General features: G+C 37.1%; 2 protein-coding genes across 2 annotated transcripts; one reads left to right on the forward strand and one right to left on the reverse strand.

Moving 5' to 3' along the window:
* Positions 1-405: 405 nt before the first annotated feature.
* LOC123864637 (DNA polymerase alpha catalytic subunit) lies at positions 406-8881 on the reverse strand. The gene is made up of 11 exons (XM_045905233.1): positions 8732-8881; positions 8455-8652; positions 7844-8031; positions 7443-7664; positions 6630-7082; positions 6080-6253; positions 5314-5505; positions 4561-4818; positions 3854-3983; positions 1168-3615; positions 406-704 (listed from the first exon to the last, which is right to left on the reverse strand). Exons 1-11 carry the CDS (start codon positions 8745-8747, stop codon positions 478-480), a joined length of 4506 nt encoding a protein of 1501 aa, XP_045761189.1. The 5' UTR covers positions 8748-8881; the 3' UTR covers positions 406-477.
* Positions 8882-8998: 117 nt separating this feature from the next.
* LOC123864640 (DNA replication licensing factor Mcm7) lies at positions 8999-19423 on the forward strand. The gene is made up of 15 exons (XM_045905243.1): positions 8999-9189; positions 9267-9370; positions 9814-9954; positions 10658-10785; positions 11249-11567; positions 12277-12459; positions 12652-12836; positions 13126-13294; positions 13840-13992; positions 14774-14940; positions 15542-15708; positions 16065-16176; positions 18127-18225; positions 18679-18799; positions 19181-19423. The coding sequence occupies exons 1-15, from the start codon at positions 9159-9161 to the stop codon at positions 19259-19261; spliced, it is 2160 nt and encodes a 719-aa protein (XP_045761199.1). The 5' UTR covers positions 8999-9158; the 3' UTR covers positions 19262-19423.
* Positions 19424-27038: the final 7615 nt, after the last annotated feature.

Genomic DNA, 27038 nt, shown 5'->3' on the forward strand with positions numbered 1-27038 from the left:
ATTGATGTCGGAGGAATCTACCTCTTGCAAGCTAAATCTGTGTACTATACTCTATCGACGGAGAGAAGTTAGTAGAGGGCTATTAAAAATTAAAATTAAACCATTTTGATCGGCCAATCGAAACGAAATCACAAACGAAACTTTTTTTTTTGTTGAAATTGAATTTCGAATATTTTTTGAAAACATGTTTGCGATTGATTGGCCACTTAAAATGCCCACTGAGTTTTTGTTTAGAGTACCAGACGGTGGTGTTGATAGCCGGTAAATTCTTTTATTCTTATTCTGAGACGAGACTCGTACTCAGTAGTGAGCTGGCGATGGGTTGATGTTGAAATTCTTTTGACGGAAATGCGACATGCCAATTATATTGTTATGGAATAAATTATTGAAAGACAGTCCTTAGTATTAACATTTATTTTCTTAAAATTACAAATTGGTAGGTGATAATTTATTTACAACGGAAAGTACTTTTCAGTTTTAATATGTTCCCATTTCCATCAAAGCATCAATGTGTTCAATTTCTGGTAAGATATCTATTTCAACAGGCTCTGGCTTAACTTTTCCTCCATTTTTCTTATCTAACGAGAAGAATCTAAATAATTTAGATAAATTGATTATGGAATACGCAGAATGCGCTAAAACATCCTCTACCATTTCTTTAAGAACTTGGAATGCTGCAACTATTTGTGGAGCCACTTTTGTTTCTGAAAAGTAAAAATAAATGACATTACAAACGCTTTAAGGTGCATGCCACGGGTCTGCCCGCGAAATTCAAATTAAGTTTGGTTTTTCGCAATTTGTAAACTAATACGACAAAGTAGACTTATGGCATTTTAATTGCGCCAATGGCAGTATAATCTCCACAGGTTTATATAAAAATCTTTATTTGAAAGAGTCCAGTTTAAGAAATTAGTTGTAGTATCGACTAATTCGTGAATAACTCATGTCAAACTTATTATTTTGACTAATTTCTTAAACTGAACACATCCAAGTAAGGATTTTTATATAAACCTGTGAGGATGATACTGTCGTTCCTACTGTCAAGCCTACGTTGTCGTATTAGTTTACAAATTGCGAAAAACCAAATTCAATTTGAATTTCGCGGGCAGACCTGTGGCATGCACCCACTACAATACATTATGTATTAGGATTGGTGGAACTACTTACTTGAAGTATTATTTTTGTTGAGATCAAACAAAAAGAGGAAGAAGTTTATCTGAAGATATAAATCCTTTTCAGTGTATTCTCTGAACATGACTCCCTTCTCGCACTGTCTGCAAAGTGGGTAGCCGCTTGCGAAAGTTTGCGGCAGACGAACCGTGCGGTAACCGCACGCGGGGTCCTCGCACGAGATCCAGCCAGCGTAATATAGATTGTGGTACAGACGCATTTGTAAAGTCAGTTGATTTTGTATACAGGCCAAATAATCTATGGGCTTCACGGGACACTTCTCGTTCTGGCATTTTTCTAAAAATGGAATGGTTTCTTTGTCCAATTTCACAAAAGTCTCCCTTATTTTATTTTCCCTCTTGCAGCCTTCGTTCACGCAAACGAACGTGAAATCTTTACAGTATCTATATTTTTCTTGGTCGTTTTCAACTTCGTACTGTTCAGTGTTCGTGTTTTCTTTTTTAATCATTTGTCTGTAACCGGAGGGGTCTAAGCCGAGGCAGTCGGCGACTCTGGCTGGGTCCATTCCTTCTATGGGCTCGCATATACGCGATATAACAGGGTGTAACTGATGCGCTAAGTAGTATCTGTAATCGACTTTAAGGTGCTCGGAGTTTTTCAATTCTTCCACGTGATAAGCTCTTTGCGTTGCTGAATTTGCTGTTCCATCTTCGCAAATGATATAAGGCACTATATCTCCTTTTTTGAATCGTCTACTGTTTTTGCTATTCAATCTCAAAGCTACTTGGACGTGAGGCTGAGCACTTTTGTCGGCGTATTCGTTGGGATTCTTGGTTAGTTGTTTTGTAATAGTCAGCAAAGACAGCGGGATCTTACCGTTCATTAAATCTTCTTTCAGTTTAATCAAATGGTTCTGAATACTTTCGAGTCTCTCGTCGGCCGATTGTTCTGAAAGGATTTGGCTCAGAATAAATTTTCCCGCTTCAGCGGCCAACTGGGACCAATCACGTCTCACTATGTCTAGACCCTTGTGTTCTTGGATATAAACAAACTCGCCGTTTTTATTCTTGCTTATTACCACTGCGGCGTACTTCTTTTTCTTCAAGAGTAGAAGATATTTAAATACGCCGTCGATGTCCAATTCGATTTGTTTATACTTTTTGTTGATTTCTCGTTTGAGGTCATTACCAATTTTGAACACGTAATCGTAGTCTAGGCAGTTCGTATTTATCATCAAACTGTCCGTATCTCCGTAAACAACTTCGTAATTCAATTTCTGAACAATTTCTTTCGTGTCCAATAGAATTTCTCTCCCTTTCATGGTCACTAACGCCGCTAGTGGTTTAGCATAAAACCTTGAGTGAGTGAAGCCTAAGCAACCGTACATGGAATTGGCCGTTAGTTTCAACGCCGTCTGTCTAATATTATATTGCATGTACTGTTCAATTGGCAAATCGGGTGACTTCATTAACTTTTTGACTTCTCGTCTACTTTCCACGAGTTTCCTAATCTGTGTCGGCAGAACACCGAAATCAGTATTAGGTCCGGGCAGAACGAGGTTATTGATGTCATCATCGGAGACAGCGCCGTTTCTTCTTTTGATTGTGGTGAAACAGATATTGTACTCCTGAATGATACTTGGGTATAAGGAATTGAAGTCCATAAGAAGGATGAGTTTATCATAAAATCCTTTCTTAGGGTCGAGCACCAGACCTCCGGAATAAGCTGCTTTCTTTTTTCCTTGTTTCTTATTGACGTTGTTGGACCCTTCATCATTTTCTTCCCCGTCCGCGTCATCGGATGCCGCTTTCTTGCCATAGAGCTTATCAGGCACTATATACTGTTTCTCGGTAAAAGCGTGGAGTAGCAAAAACTCGTTCCTCTCTGATCGACCGCCCATCAGAGTCCGAGACATGACATTTCCGGCGATCTGGGTGATTTGCAGGGCTAACGGGATAACATTGAGTTCGCACATAATTTTAAGGATATAAGACGCATCTTGCATACTCAGAGTGACGAGTTGTAAAAGGTCGTTGCTACTTTCGTAGTAACGCGGCAAATCTTCGAGAGCTACGTCCACGCGTTCGCCTTCTTTAATCTTAAGGACATTAACGCATAAGGTATCAAGATCGAAGCTTCTAGCTCTAATGAGCTCCATAGCGGAAATTTTAATATCGCAAACTAATCTGCCCAAGAAAGCATCCTTTGCCGCGAACTTTTTCTGAGGAGCTACGGATCTTTTTAGCCGACCTAGTCTGGACCAATTTGGAATGCGCGAATCTAGTATATTCCCGATAAGCAAGTCCTGTTGGAAGCCTTGCAAATCATGGCCGACGACCAAATCTGGGTCTAACTTCCAGAACTGTACCATGAAATAGTTTAGGAGCTCCCTTTCAGTGTCACATTTGGTTAGTTTAGTGGCTTTGTACTGAGGCAATTGTTGTTTCAGGTCGAGTGGCCAGATTTCGTTGCATTTTGTCATCACTGTAAAAACAAAAGACCTTATTTTAAAATAATTAATAGAAGTCTGTTTTAGTGTGCTATTTTTGGTAAATAAGTAGCGAAAGTTTTAAATCCAAGCGAAAAATTTAATATATTTAATGTATTTAATTTAATGTATTTAATAAAGACGACGTGTATCATTTCAATACATTTAGAAAAAGTAAAAAAGTAGTCAATATAAAAAGTACTTTATTTTCGTCTAGAATTAATTGCAACTTACCACAAAAATGTTGATTGAAAGGTGGGTTCGGTGGTGGCTTGTGTATGGGAAACGAGTTGTGTGCCAGACAACTCAGCATCAATATCTTAGTCTTATTTGTTTTAGGATCAGTCATTGTTCTCATATTCAGCTGGAAAAAATATCAATAGGAAGAATAAATTATTTTTTTATGAATTCTTTTAATCTTACAGAATGGGATTGAAAAGGGAAAATATTCTCCTATTCATGTTCCTGTAAACTTTAGGTTCCACAATTTCTCAATACAAACAATTATTATGAGGGGAGCACCATATAACTAGCACTAGTATAAGTGTGAGCAAGACGCTGAAGATAAATTATGCGCGCGGATTTCCGCTAGACCTGTCTCTCAGCATCCACCCCTTGCCAGCTCACTACTAAGCAAGGGTCTCCTCTTGAGAATGAGAAGGGTTTGGTAGTAATCCACCACACTGGCCAGTGCGGACCCTTTGTTAAGTGACCCTTATTGACCTTTAACCGATTATTATTTATTATTGACCTACTATTTTTGATATGGAATGTTTTTCCAGCATCAGTTTTCCACTCCTATTTCAATATGGGTACCTTTAAGTCAAGAGTGAATAGGAACCTTCTAGGCAAGCGCGCTCTATCTTAGTCTGCATCATCACTTTCCACCAGGTCCGATTGCAGTCAAGTGCTCGTCTATAAACAAATAAAATCATACTTACAGCTGCAATAACAATGGGCGGGGGTTCCAAGTCGCTATCATTCCTGATAACATTGATATGTTCTATTCTATCGCAGGCCGCTTCTAGTTTGCACCACGACACTTTGGCCTGGACGTTGTCTATTTCTTTCACCTCCAGCCAACATGGGCCTTTAATTTTCCTTTCCAGTAGGAATGTTTCCAAGGAGGATGTGTTGGTGCCGAAAATGTGTGAGAATGTTAGGTACTTCTTGTTGGTCGGTGGAGGTGGGACTGATGCCTTGTATGTAAAAACAACTAAATTAATAATAGCCCTAATACAATATTAATTACTAAATAATAACTCTCCCACTGAGTAATTATCCATACATATTGTATACAAAGCTACACACTTGATTGATTTATTCTGATTTCATTCGACTTCTTTCGATCTTATGCAATATTCATGAATTTCCATACACTAGATTTGTTCTATACTACTATATAGATTTTTCCGGGGACTTCGTGATATCCCTAGATTTGCGAAATCGCTGATCACCATTTTATGCATTATAATATAGTGCTCCTTAGAGAGAATTCACTAGTGCGATTGAGAATCTATGGCGAGAGATTGAAGATCCAGTGGCGCCATCTAGTTTTTGGTCTTTGTTACTTCGTCGCCGCGTGCGATGGCTGTAGAATTCTTTGATTCAAATAGCTTCATCTATTTGTCTATTACCCATATGTGGAAATCGCCACACTATGTTCATTAGTTGTCAGAAAAAAATGTACTTACAGAATATCTAACTTCCAAGTAATCGCATTGGGCGGGAATATCGGGCAGGTTAAAGCAGTAGTTCTTAGTGACCTTCCTTGACTTAAACTCTTTGAGGCCCAGCTCAGTGGCCACTGCCGTGTTGAACTCTTGGTACACGTCCATCATTGTGACCTCCTGGTCCGTGGGCTCTAGAGTTATAGGGTCCAATTTCTAGGAAAAAAGAGATTTTCAATGTAGTTTCTGAGGCCGCGATTACATCTATAAGTTTTACTCACGTAAGTAGCTTAACAACATTTACTAAGGTAAATGTACTTATAAGAGTGTTAACATTAGTTTTATTGTAAGTTAAACTTACAGGATGTAATCGCGGCCTAAAAAATACACGATACAAAATTGAACCAGCGCAATACTCTAACCAGCGTAATTTATTTATTTTTATTCATTTAAACCACTTTATTGCATATATTACAGAATAAAAGTACAGATCATTTATATTTTCTAAGAACTAACTACTTAACAAGACTGGTGAGAACATAAAGTTTGATTGGCAAAAAATGATGGCTGCGACATCGTCCGATAGGATTTAGGTTTTTAAAAACCCCACGGGAACTCTGATTTTCCGGGAAAGTAGCCTGTGTCAGTCTCTAGGTCATGGGTATACCAATGCAAAGAATCACGTTGATCTATTAGTCTGTTGCGACGTGATTGAAGGACAAATCGACGAACCAATAAACCAGCAATCAAACACTTTCGCATTTACAATATGGATAGTGATTATACTCACATATTCTCTAGGCAGCAAGAACAGTTGTCTATTAACATTCTTAACGACCAGACAGCATGAAGCGCAACCAGCCTTCTTGTTTGATGGATTCACATACACTTTACCAAATAAATATACAACTCCAGGCTTCACGAATCTATCTTCCCAAGCATCCAGCCAGTAAAATTTTAATACCTAAAAAAATTTAACAATTGTTTAGTTACAAACTTTTCTTGGCAAAGTGCATTGTCAAGTATGGGCGGGTTTGGAATGCAGCTTAAGGGCCTCATTCATACGAGAGCTTTTTTAACGTCCGTTAAAAAAGCGTCCAAACAGAACAAATGCATTCCCAAGTATCTGTTCACACGTCAACGCTTTTTTAACACGTACAACGTTAATACCCGCCAACGCCGGGTTTTAACGCAACGCTTTCATAACGCTCGTGTTCTCGATAACAATCGAAACATCTCAGCAACATATCGCTAACACATAAATGCATCGTGAATACTATATATAATAAAGTCACGTGAATAATATCTATCATAAGAATAAGATATTCACTTTAGCTTACCTTCTCCCCTTCCTTATTACTTTGTAAAGGCAACTGTCCGTCACCTTGAACCGCCACTACGACTTGATTATCACTCTGATCAGTCCAATTACTAGTTAAGGGCTTCAATTCAGTCTTCACTTTTTTTGTGGGAAAAATTTCAAAATCTTCGTTCAAAAACTCTTCAGCCACATCTGTTATTGTATTACAAGTGTTAGATATACTTGGAGTCTGTTCTTTGGTTTTAGAAACAGTATTTGGACTTGCGTTTTCTTCTTTTACTTCCTTAACTTGACATAATATAGCATCATTGCTAAAGTCATCGTTAAAATCAATGTCTTGTGTGGAAAATTCTTCTATGTTCTGAGTGGCCGAGTCTTCCAGTTCTTGTTTTATTTCTTTGTCGATTTTCCATTTTGGTTTCTTTAATACTGCATGACCATTGGATTGATTTTCAGTTGTATTATTTTGTTCCTATAAATATTGTTATGTAACTATAGCTTTCTCTTTTACTTTAAAGACTTTTTATTTCTTACTGTTACTTTCGTAACAACTTTTTATTTCTTATAACAACAATTAACAAAACAGCATAAAAAAGTAACTAAGATATTGTTTAAATTGTTTAAGTTCCTAGTTGGTTTTGCACTACAAGATTTGAAATAAGTACAAAAGTGATATTATTGTAAATTACATCAGTGAAAGAATCATAATTTGTCAGAGTTTCATACCTACAAAGTAGTTTTGAGGAAATTAGTTGTCTTAAAAAAAAAATTGTTTTGAAAAGAATATTAATTAATTCCTTTTCCTGTTTGTAAAAGCAACAAAAAATCTTACCACAATTTCCTTTTTAGGTTCTTTGCTTTTAACTACAGGAGTAGGCTTTTTCACTGAAGACGAAAGGCTTTTGAAGTAATTCTGTGCATCCCTCTTGCTAGATTCAATGATATTGGTTTTGTTTGGAATAATGGCCTTTGGTTTGACCACTGAGGATGGAGCACTGCCATCCAAATCTGACATGATATCCGATAAAATATTATCATCTGATATTTTTACATCCTAGAAATATAATAAACTCATAAGGTATCCTACCTTAGAAACAAAAAAAAAAAAAATTTTTTTAGAATGCAAATCACAAATATAAATTACTGAGTTAAATATAGAAAATATGAGTCTGTTTTTGTACAATGCACCATTATACACTGTAAAAAAACAATTAAGTTTAAGAAAATAATAACCTCTTTTTTCTTAGTTGGCATAGAACCCAATAGGTTCCTGATGTTGCCCTTCCCAGAAGGCTGAGGTGCCACTTTAGCTTTTCTTTTCAACCCACGTCCGGATTCTTTGCTGCTTGTTGCTTCATAGGAGTCTTGAATCTCATCATCATCAAATATTTCCCTGCCATCTTCCACATAGCCTGTCCCGTCTGAAACAGTAATAAATGTGTAAAACTCAACTTAGATTGTTTCTCTTTAAGGATGAATTTAGTGGAGTTATACATTTATTTTTACAATGCATTTAATTTTGTATACATTTATTTTTACAATGCATTTAATTTTGTGTAAGAGATGTTCTGTGTGATCCTGTGAAAACCTTTTGATTTTTCTCAGTAAAAAGTAGCCTATGTCAGTTGGTGTCAAGATACCTTGGTGCCAAATTTCATCAAAATTGGTACCAAGGTCTTGGTGCACACTTTCGCTTTTATAATATTAGCAGATAAGAGTTAAAGTGAATGTTGAGAGATGACTCAAAAATCCAGATTTGTGGCTCTTGGACATAAAGATCTAGCTTGACTGTCAACCCTCAGTATGTTATGAAGACGGACATCATAAAGGTGTTAAAAGCTTACCGTCCTCAATCCAGTCCTCTTCCTGCCTCTGCAATACACGTTCACTGTACTCTGACTCGTCCACTGTATCGTACACATTTTCCATTTCCTCCACGTCATATTTGTGTTTCGAACCTTTCCCTTTCAGTTGTTTCAACCTCTCGAATGCCGACATACGACCATGTTTGTCCACTTTCTGCCGCTTCGCTCTGGAAGCCGCTGTAAACATTCAGGTTATCGTATGACTATGTAACCTAACTTATTACAATACTCAAGTTATTTAATACAATTATTATACCTATAGAATCCGCCATGGTATTCAATAATATCGCGTTAAAACTTAAAAGTTAAAATAAACAAACAAAAAAACATTCATAAATAAATTATTCCATCATTTCCAAGATTGTTTTTATTTTTGACGTTTGACTGTTGTGACTGTTGGCGCGAAATCCATGGAAAGTTGACTGCCGAAATCAGCTGAAATCCATAATCATACTGAAATTAAAATATTTGTCTATGGCTGGACTAGTTTTAGGTTATTCGTCTGTGATGGAACATCTTTTTCGCGCCAATTTAAATGTCAGTAGTCAAGTAACAACAACAAGGCCGAAAAAAAAACAAAACTTTAAGTTAGCTGCAATCGGTTAATAAATTAGCGGTGTTTTACATGTGTTTTACAGTATTCATTAAAATAAAATATATGATAATATAGTAAAAACATCACAATGGCAATGCGTGACTATGACGCTGATAAAGGTAATGCGATTCTTACTGAAATATTTTACTTTAAAAAAACCGACTGAATAAGGTTGTATTTATTTCTGTTGTTTCAGAAAGCTTTAAAAATTTCTTCATTGATTTCTGTCAGACCGATGATGAAGGCCACAAATTCTTCAAATATTCTGAGCAGCTCAGTAAAGTTGCACATAGGGAACAGGTGAGAGTCATGTTTTTGCTTTCATAACCTGAAAATGTCGATGATCAGTGTTTTATTAGGCTATTATTATTTATTATATAATAATTATGCTTAAAGCCACCTATAAACAAACCTTTGTTCTGTTACAATGCTGAGTAGAGACCAATTAGGAGTGTGGTACTAATGAAATCTGCAATAGTCCTTCCAGGTCAGCCCGCTTCCATCTTAGAATGCAACATCACTTACCACCAGGTGAGATTGCAGTCAAGTGCTAACTTCTTCATCTCTCTGGGCTGGTTTTAGTCTGTTGAGCGTAAGCGCTACTTTATATCTGAATTTAAAAAAAACTGCTGGAAACTTGATGAGTATTTATGACAACCCGTGTCAAGAAGTTACTGTTTGTCTCTACTAATAACTAATCTGTCATTGCCTCATATGATGAATTTCTACATACATCTTTATAGGTATCATTTGTTGTTGAGCTGGATGATCTGAATGAGATGAATGAAGAGCTGGCCGGGGCAGTGATGCAGAACACAAGGCGCTACACTAACATGGTGTCAGATGTTGTGTATGATATGCTCCCGGACTATAAACACAGAGAGGTTTGTAATAATCTCACTGCACACATGCACACACACACATACACACTACATGCACGCCGAGTATTGAATACAAAAAATAAAATAATTAAATTAGTAAATTAAAAAAGTTAATTAAACCTAATAATTTTTGTTACTCAGACTCAATTAGTAAAGGAGAGCACTGTCACCTAAGACACAGGTTTCTACTGAGTTTAGGGACAGTGGATCAATAATTTGTGTCTAGTTTTGTTAGGTTTTACTAAATTATTCTAAATTATATTAGTTGTACGTGCCTTAGTAAAAACTTTGTAATTAGTAATACATAGTTTGTAAAAAACTAGTCTTAAGCTGCTTTCAATAAAATTATTATTTATTTATTGATTTATTTATTATTTATGTGTATTTAAATTTTTTAAATATCGGTTAATTGAATGTTTCAAGTTTTGCCATTTAGGCCATATCTTTGCTAAGAAATTTCTGTAAAAAAATTAAATGACAAAATAATATTAAATTGAACAGATACCCACTAAACATTTTGGCATTTATTCTGATGAAGAACTATTTATTTCTATTGAGGCGTTCACTCTAGTTCACAGATCTTTTGGTGCAACATGTTTTTTCACCACAAGTTTTTTTTCAAATATCTAAACTTTTACAAAAAACATCCACAACCTGCTGTTTGGAAGTCAGTTAAAAACTAAGCTTCAGTTTTTGGTCTCCTCAGGTTGCAGCTAAAGATACGCTGGATGTTTACATTGAGCACAGAATCATGTTGGAGGCAAGGAACCACAGGATTCCTGGAGAGATGAGAGACCCCAGAAACAGATATCCTCCTGAACTTATAAGGAGATTGTAAGTTTTTCTCACCAATTTAAATGAAATTTTAGTTTTCTAAAGCCTATAATGTATTCAGACACAATCAATCTCAGTGTAAGTTTTATTAAAATTGATTCAATAGATGAAAATATATAATCGTTATTCACAGGTTACAAAAAGCAGTAATTTTTTTTTTCATAACTGACATCAAAAGGAGGATGTCCTTAATTGAAGCTCTCGTCATGTATTTATTGGATGCAAATTGGATGAACCAATTCTAAGATTGTTTGATAAGATGGGTTATACCTTCAGTGGTCCTATAAAAAGGTCAAAATCTGATAAAGATTTTCAGAGATAGAGGGCAGAAATCCTCAGACTTTAGTACCACAGTAAACATTTTAATAAGTAATTTAGAGTTCATTTGTATTTGAGTCCATTTTTCAACCATTTCTAGTAGTGTAATCATTAAAGACAGTGTTTTTATTCAAATTTCTTTCAGTGAAGTGTACTTCAAAGACATGTCAACATCCAAATCAGTGCCAATAAGAGAGGTAAAAGCAGAACACATTGGCAAACTAGTGACAGTGAGAGGCATAGTGACTCGCTGCACTGACGTCAAACCCCTGCTAGTAGTGGCTACATACTCCTGCAGTGCATGCGGAGCTGAGACATATCAGCCAGTTCGCGGGTTGCAGTTCACTCCACCGCCCGCGTGTACGGCGGACGAGTGTAGGCTGAACAAGACTGCTGGACAGCTGCACTTACAGACCAGAGGATCTAGGTTCCAGAAGTTCCAGGAGTTGAAGATACAGGAGCATGTGAGTATGGTTTCTGTTTAGGAGTTTTTTTTAGTTTCTGCAGATTTTTTTAATAACTGCAGAACTGGCAGAGATTGATCTCTGGCTATCGCGGCCTTGCAGTGCTTTTATTCCGCTTAGAATTATAGATCATGGGTCCTTTACTGTCATTGCCGAAAGTTTCGATTTATATTTTTTAACAGTTGATACGACTGGTAGTCACTTGGTAGTAGCAACACATTATAATGCGCGTCAGGTTGAGATGGCAACCGGGGTGGGGACGCCCCGCACACCCGCACAGCCTCCGCGTTAACCCGCTGCGGGTGAGCGCGGGTGACGTGCGGGTGTATATACATAACAATCTACTTTTTAAAGGCTCCATAATAAGGAGCTCTTCAAACAAGAGATAGCATATATCTTAAACTATTTTATAATTTTGTTAGTTTTACCTACACTTGAAGAAAGGTCAGAAGGTCAGAAATAAATTTGTATATAAAATTTTGGAATTTATTGCACTAATCTTTCAAGTGTGGTTCAAAGTTTAATGAAATTATAAAAAGTTGGTTCAAAAAATGCTAAGAATCACTACCGGATGCTAGGGGTGCTTATGATTTTTATACTTTCTATTCTTTTTTTTTTTCAGAAAATTTCGCTGTTTCTGCGCATTTAATATTGCAAATGTGAATTCTGGTACCTTTATACAGTAAATAAATCCAGATACTTTTTGCAGTCCGATCAAGTGCCAGTTGGCCACATCCCGCGACAACTGTCGGTATACTGTCGCGGCGACACCACCCGGCGAGCTCAGCCCGGCGACCACGTGGCCATCACCGGGGTGTTCCTGCCGCTGCTCAATACTGGCTTCAGGCAGATGCTGCAGGGCCTACTCTCTGACACATATCTAGAAGCTCACGTGAGTTCTGACCATTCTTCACTCTAATCTCGGCTTGAACATTCCACTGGACTATTTAAAAAAAATTGTGATAATTCATTTGCATTCAGAATCATGATGGCAATTGTTTTTTTTTTCATTTTCATTAAGTTTTTCAAGGTGTGGATGAGAAAAATGATATCTATCTTGAAATTCACGAATCAAATTTTCCAGTGTGTAACATGCTTGAATCAAAGTGACGAAGGCGAGATGGCCGAGCCTCTGACGGAAGAAGAGTTAGCGGAGTTGGCAGAAGACGACCTTTACTCGAGGATGGCGCGCAGTCTCGCCCCGGAGATCTTTGGTCATGAAGATGTTAAGAAGGCACTCTTACTGCTTTTAGTTGGAGGCGTTGATAAGTATGTTAATTATTATAAAGTGGGATGAACTGTTTTTCTCTATTATTTTGTAGCTCTTTACTCATATCAAACTTTTCTGCTTGCTGTTAAAATTATTTTTCTGTCAAAGAGTGAAAAGAAACAATTTTATTGGTTGAATGTGTCAGGGTAAAATAGTTTTTAGACCAAATTGTGCCACATTCTGCCAAATATCTGTAACTAATACACACATGCACACACAAACTTTCGCTTTATAATATTAGTGTGATTCGTTAACACAAGTTCTTCTTTTTTTGTAATAATTTCCTAGGCGCCCGAACGGTATGAAGATACGTGGAAACATCAACATCTGTCTGATGGGCGATCCAGGAGTGGCCAAGTCCCAGCTGCTCAATTACATCGACCGGCTGGCTCCACGCAGCCAGTACACTACTGGAAGAGGATCTTCTGGAGTGGGCTTGACTGCAGCAGTTCTGAAGGTATGGGTTATTTATATTTAGAACTAGGTGATGCCCGCGACTTCGCCCTCATGGATTTTTAAAAATCCTGTGGGAACTGTTAGAGTTGTTGGGACAACGGATAGCTTGTCTTATGTGTTATGGCTTATGTGTTATGTTGCCACAGGATGCAAGCTATCTCTGTACCAAATTTTGTCAAAATCGGATAAAACGGATGGGCCGTGCCGTGAAAAGCTGGCAAGCACACACTTGCATTTATGATATTGTATGGATATGGATATTTTAAACATTTTATGGCAGATGATACAAAATGGTATTAATGCTGTTTTTAAAGTTACATTAACTCAAATCCCATTTTTGTTCCTGCATTAGCGATCTGTTATGCAGGCATTAAGATAGTAGGGATCTCTAGACCTGTTCCATTTACTCATTGCACATTTGAAAAGTATCCACCGATATTTTTCAAACACGCAAATTGTTTTTGTTTTTCGAAATTAGTTCGTCCAGTAACAAGAGTTAATTACCTTGCAAGATATCTAGATTTTTCACCATTTCTGTGCGATCAGGATCCGTTCACTGGTGAGATGATGCTGGAGGGTGGGGCGTTAGTGTTAGCGGATCAGGGCGTGTGTTGCATCGACGAGTTCGACAAGATGGCGCAGAACGACCGCACCGCCATACACGAGGTCATGGAGCAACAGACTATCAGCATTGCTAAGGTGTGTTTAAAAATTATTACAGCAACAATGTATAATAGTAATTGTTGACATATATTGGTAAATCTCTTCCCCTTCCCTCTACCATCTCATATGTAGTGATTTTTTGCATTAAAAGTTTATTGATAAATCGGATGGTGTCGATGTCAAAAATAAATTACTTCCAAAAATAAATAACTTCTTCGTAATGATTAAATAGAGGGTCTATTTAAATTCATGAAATCTACGCCCACTGTTATTTTTGTTTGAAAACCATTTTAAATTATCGACTTATCTAAAAAAGTACGTTAAATTACGTCAAATATTGACGTCACATCTAAGTATTTTATACAAGCTCCCTTACTAAGCGAACGTTTTGAAGTTACGAAGAACGAAAAAAGTACGTTAAATTACGTCAAATATTTATGATGTCACATCTAAGTATTTCATACAAGCTCCCTTACTAAGCCAACGTTTTGAAGTTACGAAGAACGAAAAAGTACGTTAAATTACGTCAAATATTTATGATGTCACATCTAAGTATTTCATACAAGCTCCCTTACTAAGCGAACGTTTTGAAGTTACGAAGAACGAAAAAGGTACGTTAAATTACGTCAAATATTTATGATGTCACATCTAAGTATTTCATACAAGCTCCCTTACTAAGCGAACGTTTTGAAGGATAAAAAGTAAAAGACTAGTAGTCACCATCCCTATTAGGTTTTAATTGCTGAAGCCAACTTCTACCACCCCTTACGGAGCCTTCAGGCTGCTCAAATATTAAACAGAATTAATTAATTGGCAGGCGGGTATAATGACGTGCCTCAACGCTCGCGTGTCGATCCTTGCGGCCGCAAACCCTGCGTACGGTCGCTACAACCCTAAGCGCACTATTGAACAAAACATTCAGCTGCCAGCCGCCTTGCTGTCTCGGTTCGACCTCCTGTGGCTGATACAGGACAAACCCAACAGGTTACAACACTCCTCATTCTCTTTGTTTTTTTTTTATTATAAAAAAAATAGCAAACGAGCAGGCGGCCCATGAATATTTGTAGCACCAGAGGCACCACCCAATGCATTGCCGGCCTTTCAGGAAATTGTTGGTCCCCCCTTGAATAACCCCATGTTGTAATCTAGTGGGAACATGAGTTGATAGGATTCCACAGTTTGGATGTGTGTGGAAAAAAGATCTGGCATAACGGGCATGATTTTAAACTTACTTCGTGGTTTAACGACATTATATTGTAGACCTTTGTCAATATTTAGACTCAGTTGCATGAGTTGTGGCTCCATCAGCAATTCAACATCATAAAATTGTTCGTAGTATATACCTGTTATCTACAATATAATACATAGAATACCCGGCTGAGTTTGTTGTCGGTCAGGGCATATATGCCCCGACCGACAACAAACTCAGCCACAAGGTCACTTCCCGGGCTTTTCCATTTACGTCTAAAAGCACGAATAGGTCTTGCACAAGTAGCAAATCTGTAAAACCTACTAAAAATTAAGTATCAAAGATAAGACCTTCTATGGGTGAATGTCTTCCATATATGAATTTTTTATCACATAGGGACAAGGATCTTGAACTTGCCAAGCATATAGCCTACGTACACCAGCACTCTATGCAGCCGCCGGGACAGACGCGCGCTCTGCCCATGAGGCTAGTGCGACGATACTTGGGCCTCACGCATCGCAAACACCCCACCGTGCCTAGAAACCTCACTGAATATATTGTGTGTAAGTATATAACACATAGCTTGCTCGCTGCTGCAATTGAATTTAAACTTTATGTCTCAGTAGTTAAGATTAATTTTCTTTGAAAGAAAACCTTGAAATTATACCCATCTAGAAATCGCCCAATGCGGCTAAAGAATTTTTCAAAATGCAATCATATTATCATCAGTTCAAAAGGAAATTATAATGCGTAATTTAGAAAGGATTTACCTTGCCCTGTGTCAGCTGGCATATCAAAAGTACCGTTTATTACGGTAAATCGTAACTTTTACATGACAGTTGACACATAAAGCAAATATGGCGAGTCCCTTCACAAGATGTATGATGCACTTTAGTCACAATTTGTTTTTTTTTTTCAGCATCGTACGTGGAGTTGAGGCGGGAGGCTCGGAACGCCCGTGACGTCACGTTCACGTCGGCGCGGAACCTGCTCGCTATTCTCCGCCTGTCTACAGCACTGGCGCGACTGAGGTAACTGAGCACATAGCGCGTGTTCATTTGAATATTTGAAAAGAGCAATCACCGAGTTTCTTGCTGGTTCTTCCCGGGCATTCCGAACTTGAAACTGGGTACCATTGAAATTGGTACACTGAAAACAAAATATGGTAGTCGCATGCCGCGCGCCGCTGCCCTTAGAACCATTACGCACGGATGACTAAGTCTTCTTATTTTGTCTAATGGCTTTTAGTAGTGCTACAGTGCACTTCTAAGTCGCCCGGCGTCTCAGTTGATGGCGACTGTGAGAATCTAATTTGTATAGAAGTCGTAGTGTATATGTGTCATATATGGAATCCACACCATTTGTTTACCTTTTTGTAAAAGAGATCAATACAAGTGGGTAGACAAAAAACATCTGATATAATTATTCGAACGTAGTCGCCGCAACTTCGTGTGTATACACACGGCGACTTTCATATGTATTACAGATTTTAACGGTCGCCGTCGACCGAGACGCCAGGCGACTAGTCGATCGTGCATAATCGGTCTTATGACAAAGTAAATAATAGTCTTATGCCAACGTAAATAACAGTGATGCAATAAAATAGTAAAAAGTCGGGGGTCAGTGGGGACTGCCGATAGATGTGTTTTTTTTTTTGGATTTCTAAATTATTTATACTATCAAAAACATGTCGAGTGCGAGTCAGACCCGCACAAAAAGGGTGTCGTACCATCTAATTTGAAATAGCACTATTTTTTTGTGATGAAACCACAAATTTACGATTTTCGGATTTTTGGGAAGTACCCTATAGGTTTTGATACCCTTGATGGATCTTGATAGACAGATAGACAACGAAGTGATTTTTTTAAAAATCCTGGAGATACGAAACCCTGTAAAGGTGTTGGTTACTCTGCTGGTGTGCGTTACGCCTTAGATATTTAAGCTTTAATAAAAACTGCGCAAAAACTATGACGGAAAAAGATGAATGGAATTATCTTTCGGAATATTTTTCGAGTGATATCTTTTATCTCGGGATTTCCGTGATTCACCCGTATCCCGGATATATAATTGTCGTTCTATTTTTTTTTATCAGTAAATTAGGTACATGTCGGAAGATTAGTTTGTTTTGTAACATACATTTTATTATTAGTATTCAAGGTTGGACGACTAATAATAATTTTATTACTTACTACGATTTGATTTTTTATTTATCAAAATGTGCCTGCGCTTGGTTCTTTCTCTGTAAACTGAATTTCGAATGATTTTGAAAACATGTTTGTGATTGGCTGGTGATTCAAAATGGTTAGCGCCCATTGAGATTTTTGCCTTTATTATTTGTATGGGAACACGTAAAAGAGAGAGTGCTATTCTATTTTCTTTCCGCGGTTAGAGTATCCGTTGTAACTTGTATCCAACAGTTTATTTTCGATATTGTTTCAACGTTAGTAGAGTTGATAATGGCTTGCCAATGAAAACGGCACTGCACCTCGCCGAATATGCACCGACCCTGAAATTTCAGATTAGTCCATTTGTGTAGCATGCATTATACCAGGTACCCCTACCCGACCCCCAAAACTCCTTAATCCCAAATTAATCCGTGCAACTTAGCAGTACACTCCAATGAAATGCGCTCCTCTCGCTCTCACTTTGTTTCTCCTATCCATCTCTTGCTCGCTTGCACGCTTGCTTGTAATATAATCCATACTTACATACTTAATATTATTTATTAATGTGTCTGTCTATGAGCTGTCTGTCTGCTAGCTTTTCATGGCCCAACAGTTTAACAGATTTTGATGAAATTTGGTACAGAGTTAGCTTACATCCCGGGGGAGGACATAGGCTATTTTTTATCCCGGAATATCAGAAAAGTTCCCTAAAAACCTAACTCCACGCAGATAAAGTCGCGGGCATCATCTAGTGATTAATAAAAAGTGTATCAGCAATAAGAATTTAATTAATATTTGGTCATTAACTGTTTTTAGATTGTCAGATGTGGTGGAGAAGGAAGATATATCGGAGGCTATCCGCCTTGTGGAAATGTCCAAACAATCATTGCAACACGTAGAGGAAAATACTCAAAGGTTCGTAATTGTATTCTTATGAAATGGAAACACAATTGAATAAGTATAAATTTTTTGGATGAAAATAATTCGGAAAACTGTTCTAAATATCTAAATTTTCTAGATTTAATCCAAAACTATAAATAATTATGCTGTATTTATTATTTTAGGTATGATAACAATGTCCAAAAAAAGTATATAATAAATAATTACTTTATTTTTGAAACATACATTTTGGTATAATTTGTTATTAGATTCTGTGGTGGCAAACTGGCAACCAATATTAGCACATTGGAGACTCAAAAGGGCTTGAACCTAGGCCCATAAAGTCAGTTGAGAAAAATTGGCACATTGGTTTATTGCCATGTCTTTTTCGGTACACAATATTGAATCTATCTTTATATTTTTTAGACTTGGTTCTGGCCAGTAGTTTATGAAACTGCACATAACTAACTCTAGTAATAATTTTTCCAGGGGCATAAGTGCGACGGACCGTATTTTCGCGATAGTGCGCGAATTGGCGGGAACCAGTAACACTGTGAAGATTGCCGACGTCATCGAACGTTGTGTCGACAAGGGCTTCAAACCTGACCAGGTAACATCATCTAACCTAATGTAAATACGAGGGAATGCCTTTGCACAATCAAGAATCGAATCATATTATTATTATCTGTCAAATTCGTGCCTAACCAGGGAACTCGCACTTAAACATACACAGGCTGATCATAAATTAGGTTGAAGATCACTACCCATATTATAAATGCGAAAGTGTGATTGTTTGTGTGTTACGCCGCAACGGAGCAACGGATTGCTCTAATTTTTTACATGGATATAGTTGAAGACCCTGAGAGTGACATAGGCTACTTTTAAGTTCGAAAATTTAAATCCACGCGAACGAAGTCGCGAGTATTCAGTTAGTCATAATGTTTTCCAATAGTATGAATATGCAGTATATCATTTATTTAATACTTTTTAGGTGGATGCTTGCATTGAAGAATACGAGAATCTCAACGTGTGGCAAGTGAACCAAGTGCGGACCAAGATCACTTTCATGTAATGTGCGTTTAGGTTTGGTTTAGTTTAGTTATTGGATTTGAATTTTGGATTTGGTTTTAAGGATTATTACTGTACCTACTTTGTTACTCTGTATGTTCGTTGAATGACTTTTGTAATGATTCTATTCTATTGTGTGATGAATAAAGATAATAATTTTTCGAGCTATTTTTGTATTATTTTAGGGCGGTCTCTACATTCACGGTGAAGTATTTGTGGTTTTGGAGCCGTGGCTAAATGAATCACTCTAACCAGTACTATCCATTTCGACCATTTATGTTGACTCTAGACTAGAAATTGAATCAAGAAATAATTATTGTTCGGAAAATTCGCGAACCAGTAGTAGTACCGTAGCGTTTCTTTAGACCGTTCTTTGATTTTGCTTAGAATAAGTTTCAATTAAAGCGAGACAGATTTATGCCAGCGGTATAACGCTGTCTCGTTTTAACAGTGGTAAGTCTGAGCACTCATAAAATAATCATACAGTTATTACACAATTTGAACTGGTGGCGAAACGAACTTTCAAAGTTACGATGTTACTAGATGGAACCACAGGTATCTTCGGTAACTCACATGAAGTCGGAATCGAAATGCTAATCTAAGGAGCCTATATTGAACAACTTCAGCAGAGTGAGCTAGGGTGAGGAAACTCTCGGTTTGATCCTGAATCGACGATATGTGAAATATTAGGCTGAACTGTGGGCAGTTTTTATTTGACATAAAGTTATTTCATGACAAAAGTAAAGTTCATTACTATTTAAATGCTAGCAAAACCTGACCTGATTTCGTACTAGGTCATATCTATTAAGCGCCAGCTACACCGTAAGCTAAACTAACCTAGCTTATGTAGCTTAGCGTGCAACTATGTGAGCTACGCTACGCCAGCTAAAGTATCTAGGTTTGCACTTAAAACATGGTATGTGACTTAAAAGGAATAAATGTATGTAAACGAATAAATGTAGGTAATGAAAATAAAATCGGTCAAGTATAAGTTGGACTCACACATGAGCACATCGTACAAGAAATATCACTATTTTTTTTGAAATATTATGGCGGCTATTTTGAAATTTTTACTATTATTGTTGTTATAGATAGCGGCAATAGAAATACACATTCTGTGAAAATTTCAACTCTCTACCTATTTCGGTTCTCGAGACACAGCCCGCTGACCATAGGCTTAGTAATAAGATCCTGTTGGCACCTTTCAGAGTAGGGAACCCTGAAAAACCCGGCGCGGGGGTGAAGGCAGGCAGAAGAGCGACAAAGTTCTGACAAAGCTGCTAGAATCGTCGGGTAGAGGCACTGAGTAGGGAAATGGTAAAGTTCACCAACAGTTAGCAAACTTTGTGGTGTAGGTAAACTAGGTAGGTGAAGTAGGTATGTAAAAAAAGAAGCTGAAGCTATGGAGCTAAGCTAAACTATCTAATTAGTTTAGCTCGCGGTGTGTCTTACGCTTTAGTTACAAAGTGGAATAATTCTTTGGATAAATTAATTTTCATAATAAATAAATTATTAATCGAGCTTTATATTCGAACTTACATTAAAACTCATTAAAAGTTACAAAATTGCGCGATATTTTGGTACAAAATAGTGACCCAAAAGTATCAAAAACACTGTTGGAGTGGAGTAGCTACACCTATAACGTTTTAATTGCTGCGAAACTGCAATGCAGCTTTTGAAACCACCTACTGAATTTTATACAAAAGTCAACATGTTGCCTCTTTACCCAAAAAAAAAATCGCTCACGAAAGCTTAACGGCTGTAATTAAATGTACGGCTCAAATTAAATGATTTCGTGAGGCTTACAAAATTCTGAATTTTATAGTTAAAATCTTGGATGGAAATAAGGAATTAAGTACCTACCTATTTAATATTTCAATTCCAATGAAAAATATAATTCCTTCTGGTGCAGCGGTGTGTACTTAAGATTCCTGGAATTGATTCCCGGCTGAGTCCATTCAGATGGAAATGGAATGAATGGAAACCTTATTATGAAGTTATAAAATTAACTGGTCACTTTCAGGATCTCTGTCAGCTGTCTTCGTTATCACTACCTACATAATTATGAAAAAGTCCTTTTGCATAGTCTATCTGTCTGTTCGCGTTAATCTCAGAAACTATTGTAGGGATTTTGATCAGTTTTCACCACTGGGTAGAGGGGTGGCTCTTTCAAAACCAATGGGGTAGACAGATACGACACTGATACGTCCTGACCTATATAATTTAAAAAAGATTTTACTTAGGTAGTTAGTAGCTTAGTACTGTTTAGTTAGTAGTAAAGTTTTGTATGAGTTTGAGTACAAAAATATTATGTACCTACCTATATTTAGGAGTGCTAAACGTGCCAAACTGTCTCGTCGCGTCGGTTACGTCGAGGTGTTACAGTAGCATAAAGCATTGTTGTTTGAGTTTCTAGCTCATATTTAACTTTACGTTCGTTACATGTATGCTGTTCCATTATAGCCTTTAATTCAGGGCCTTAAGGACGAGACAAGACTGCTGTAGTAATGATGTAGTAGCTACACACATATGTAGTTTGCTGTTGAGCGGATGCTCATTGTGGCGACTGTCGAGATGTAAAGCGAGGCTTCATTTCCCTGATAAACGCGCAAAGGTGGTGTGTACGTAACTGGCTGTTTCGCAATTTTCTGAAGGACTCAAAGAACGCAGAAAATCAAAGATGAATCCTTTGCTTATTAGGGATAGTCTGCACCTAGGTTTGTATGTTACGTTATGACTCATATGAGTTATGAATTGATCTTGTCGCATTCACAGACGTCACGAGTGTAAATTAAAAATTTATAACACCCCCGACAAGTGAAGGTTACAGTAACTAGAAAACAGCTGATAACTATCAAACGGCTGAACCGATTTACTTGGATTATAGCTAAGAACACTCTCGATCAAGCCACCTTTCAAACAAAAAAACCAAATTAAAATCGGTTCAAAGTTTAGGAGCTACGGTGCCACAGACAGATACACAGATACACACGTCAAACTTATAACACCCCTCTTTTTGGGTCGGGGGTTAAAATGAATGGCTAGTTACCACCCTACCGGCAAAGCTGTGTGTTTCGGTAGGATGCCGTGCAGATACCAATAAGGGGTATATTTTGTACCTACTATCATAAGTCAAAGGGGAAATGGGTGTAATGAAAAATGCCTTACTCCTTCCAAGTTAGCTCGCTACCATCTTTGACTGCAGCATCAATTAGGTACCACCAGGTGAGCTCGCATTCAAGGGCTAACTTGTAATGGAATATAAAAAAAGCTAAACATAGCTGCCATGCCATAGAAAATTTTCAGTGTAAACCCTCAGTAACGAGGATTAGGTACCTACTATGTAGAGAAAGAAATAGTATGTGGTGTCGACACTCCAGCTGGAAAGTACTTATGTAGTGAATCTAGCGTGTTACAGTTCACGTAATTCAATTTCGCTGCGGGTTTTACAAAATAATTTTTGATATAGGTCATAGCGAATAAAACAGGTCACGAGGCTCAACGGTTACAGGCGTCAAGCGAGCTTGTTTGAATTTTGTGAAATTTGGATAATATTCGACCCACGAACGATATTTATAAAAAATATGTAGGAACCTACCTACCTAATTGTGTTTAATAATAATAAATAAATTTAAATCTAAATTAAAACTAAAAAAATATCACACTATCACATCACACTAATATTATAAAGGCGAAAGTTTGTATGTGTGTGTGTATGTTTGTTACTCCTTCACGCAAAAACTACTGGACGGATTGGGCTGAAATTTAGAATGGAGATAGATTATACCCTGGATTAGCATATAGGCTACTTTTTATCTCGGAAAATCAAAGAGTTCCCACGGGATTTTTAAAAAACCTACATCCACGCGAACGAAGTCGCGGGCATCAGCTAGTTTGATAATAAATAATTGATCAAATTATACTTTATAAGGTGTTTGAACCAAACGATAGTCATACTGTGAAAATCATTGATATAGAAGAGAGCCACAACCTAAGCTCTAAGTGCCGATTTCATCAATGTCGTTTAACCAATCAATAAATAAATTGGGCGTAATGACAATTTTTGTATTGAAAACCGGCTAAAATATCAAATTTACGCTCGGATAACACTTTTACGTTTGTGAAATCGGCCTTTTACTTAGTTTTGAGATTATCTTGTTTGATTATTAAGTTATCCAACTAAGTGAAAATAAAATTAAATAAATAAAATTGAGAGTGTTACAGAGCGTGCCTACTTAGGTACTTTGACTTTGCTTTGATTTTACTTGGAGTCAAAACGAAACTGAAAATGAACGGTTATAGAGGTCTATAGTTCTAGGTGCGGTTTGTTAAATTCAAATTCAAATTGAAAATTCAAATTATTTTTATTCAATTAAACTTTTACAAGTGCTTTTGAATCGTCAAAATAATCTACCACTGGTTCGGAATGCTGTTCCTACCGAGAAGAACCAGCAAGAAACTCGGCGGTTGCTCTTTTCAAATGTACAATTTACAATAATATGCCATACTGTATACAAGCAATTGCAGCGCCGTGTATTGCTGGAGTGCATCAAATCCAAGCTTTTTTGTCATTTACATAATCTTCGATTGTATAATAAGCTTTTTTCAGGAGCATACTTTTAATAGATTTTTTAAACTTGTGTAAAGGCTAGTCTAAAATTGATTGTGGAATTTTATTATAAAATATTACACTCATTCCCACAAACGATTTTCCAACTTTCCTGAGGCGGAGCGTAGGATATGCGAGCCTATCACGGTTTCTAGTTTGACGGTCGTGGAAATCACCGATTTTTTTGTAACTATGAATGTTTTGTCGTACAAATATATATTAGCGTAAATATATTGAGAAGGTACTGTAAGAATACCTATTTCCTTAAATTTCTCTCGTAGGGAATCGCGCGGTTTTAAATTACCTATAGATTGCGCGTTGTGTTATGTAGGTAGGTAGGAATCTATGAAAGGTCAAATCCTAGTCGAAGTTAAAGTTTATTTTATCCAACTCCTGAGTCCTGACTCCTCGAGCTACGGTAGAGCCCTGGAATAATATCTATACTTAATAATTAATATTTCAAATAATAACTATATACGAGTACCTATACTCAGATAGATCAAGAAAAAAATTTGTTCTTAGATAGACTTGGTTATTTTATTGTTCTAGGAACCTACGTAGATAGACTTTCGGATTTAAAATATTCTGTCTGAGATCGGAATTTAAATATTGACTAAATAAAGCACCAAAGCCTTTCCCAAACTCTTGAAAAAGGTTATAAGATCAGAGGTCACGTATAACGTATTGACGTGACAACGACACGCACTGCTTTTGCTTTTACATGCACAGCTGCCAAACTTTGGTTTCCGTACCTCTATAAAATTCTAGGTTAATACGTGCCAAAGCTGCTAAGTCAACGGGCTTTATAAATTTCGAATTTTCCACTGAAAGGTTCGCATTTTAATAATATTGAATTTGAAATATCGTAGACATCTTATTTAACTAAAACAGGTAAATGTTGTTTAGAAGCAGGCGTTACTTTGCGAAAGTTCGTGACACTCCAGGGACAACAAGCTTACGTAATTTGCTATAATCCGCTGAAACAGATGAATCTGTACGGTGCAACATGCAGCTTGCGATATGCATCGCCTGCCTTCCCAGTGCAAACATGCAAGCAAAGCAAACCATCAAGCAAGCAATACGCACCATCGTCACCATGCAACGCCACACAGATCATCCAAGACACTCTCGGACGCACGTTTCACTCTGACATCGGAGCATTCTCAGGAGATGTAGACCTGGCAATGCACAATTGCTTATTCCAGTTAAACATCTCTCCCTCCAGTCGACTTGTCATAAATGATGTTCGTGATCACCTCGATCGTTGCGGTAAATCGATCGATTTCGATCGATTTTATTAGTCGAGGACCACGCCGCTGTTTGACCAGGAAAAGTAGGTATATGCTGTAGTTATAATCACAGAATATTTATAAAATAAGTAGTGTGCAACAAACTTTTCCAAGTATTTCCATTTCTGAACGAGTTGCTGGCACGAGCAATAAAATGCACTCTGACTCTACGAGTATATTGAAGTGGTTTTAATTTTAATTGTGAATTCCACTTTAGATACTTTCCAAGTATAAATTGATTATTATCTTTTCTATGAAACATAAATACAGTTTTTATTGGTTATCGTCTACCTAGTTTGAAATTTCAAATTAGTAATTTTATGTTGCTGAAATCGATGAACTGTAGGTACCTATCGAAAGTTTGAAAGAAGCGTATCTATTCGTATAACGAAATTATATTATTTTGGAGTCAGAATTGAATATAGGTGCCTAGGTCTAGTCTAGAACTAGGTACCTTTATTTAGAGCCTAAAAGTACTTTTTTTTTAAAGAATTCCTATTAGGCATGCTAACCATGACTAATACTGCCCTTTCCCCTCCAATCAAGCGTAAAGCTTGTGCCAGGAGTGCGTTCGACAATAGTGCAACGGGTGGGGTTTGAACCGCCGACCTTTCGGAATTCAGTCCGCTCATCAACCGTTGAGCTATCGAGACTTATTGGATAGGCGTAGATATCTAACTGTGGCTAGCCTTAGATGACTTTGTACCCTTTATATTTTGAGCTGTTGCAGTTGGAATATATATAAGCAGGCGTCACTTTACGGAATTCCACGATACACACGGAATAACATAATGTACTTAATTTGCTATAATCCATCAAAACCGTAGACCAAAACAGAAAAATCTGTATGTTACAACGAACCCTACTAGAAACAGGAACCATTTATAGCGATATTTTTTTTTCTAATTTCGGCGAACTGTAGCGAATTAAGATTGTCGTTCCTTGTACATATTTTGAGCTGAATAATAACATTTTTGTAGGACTCCATAGCGATTTTCGTCAAAATGTTTACAAATATATTAAATAATACCTACATCACGCACGAGTTGTTTCTATTTCATTTACTCGTAATATAACAACGGCATAATATCCTCTATGAAATCTCAACCACGATTGCGCGTAGGTGCGTTGTCGCCCGGCGCTAACCTTCATTTTTTGAGGACTAAACATGGAGTCTACTTCAATATGGAAAATGAACTTTAAAAAATCAATGTTAAGGTTGAATTTTGTATTTATGGAAATTTAGGAGACGTGGTTATTCAATGTTTTTTCATATAGAGCAGGTTCTGCGCCACCCCGGCTCCCGCGCAGCGTCGCGCGGCGCTTGCGCCACATTCCTTGCGTGTTAGTCACACAACCGTTGGATTAGTGTGGAGATCGAGATTTTATCAGGCCGGGAAGGCAGCCAGGTTAATTAGGGACTCATGACGTTTTAATGATTTGTGAAGACCTTCTGTGAAATTGGTTCCATTCAAATCACTCTTTTATTGTAATTTTTGAAGTTTTATTAAAACTATGGTAGGTACATAATCTAATTCCATGAGATCTATATTTTAAACTATTAATTGGTTAAGTAAAGTTATAAGTTGAGGACAAACTTAACGAAATTCCGCGACCCAGCATGCAGTTTCGCCGCAAAAAAAATTTACGCGCGTTTTTCGTTCCCGTTTTTCCGCTAGTTGCCTAAGTGCAAAAATTTGATGAAATTTAGTGTACCTACTAACAATTCAATGGTGTGAACCTAAAAAAATTTGTAAACATTTAAGTAACTGTTCGTGAAAATAATTAATTAAAGCAAAACGGTAGAGACGAATAATAAATTAACGATCTGCGAAAATTTTTAATGACCAATATTAGTTTAAACAAACGATATAATTAAGGTT

The sequence above is a fragment of the Maniola jurtina genome, chromosome 4 (genome assembly GCF_905333055.1).
Source record: "Maniola jurtina chromosome 4, ilManJurt1.1, whole genome shotgun sequence".
NCBI classification, from domain to species: domain Eukaryota; kingdom Metazoa; phylum Arthropoda; class Insecta; order Lepidoptera; family Nymphalidae; genus Maniola; species Maniola jurtina.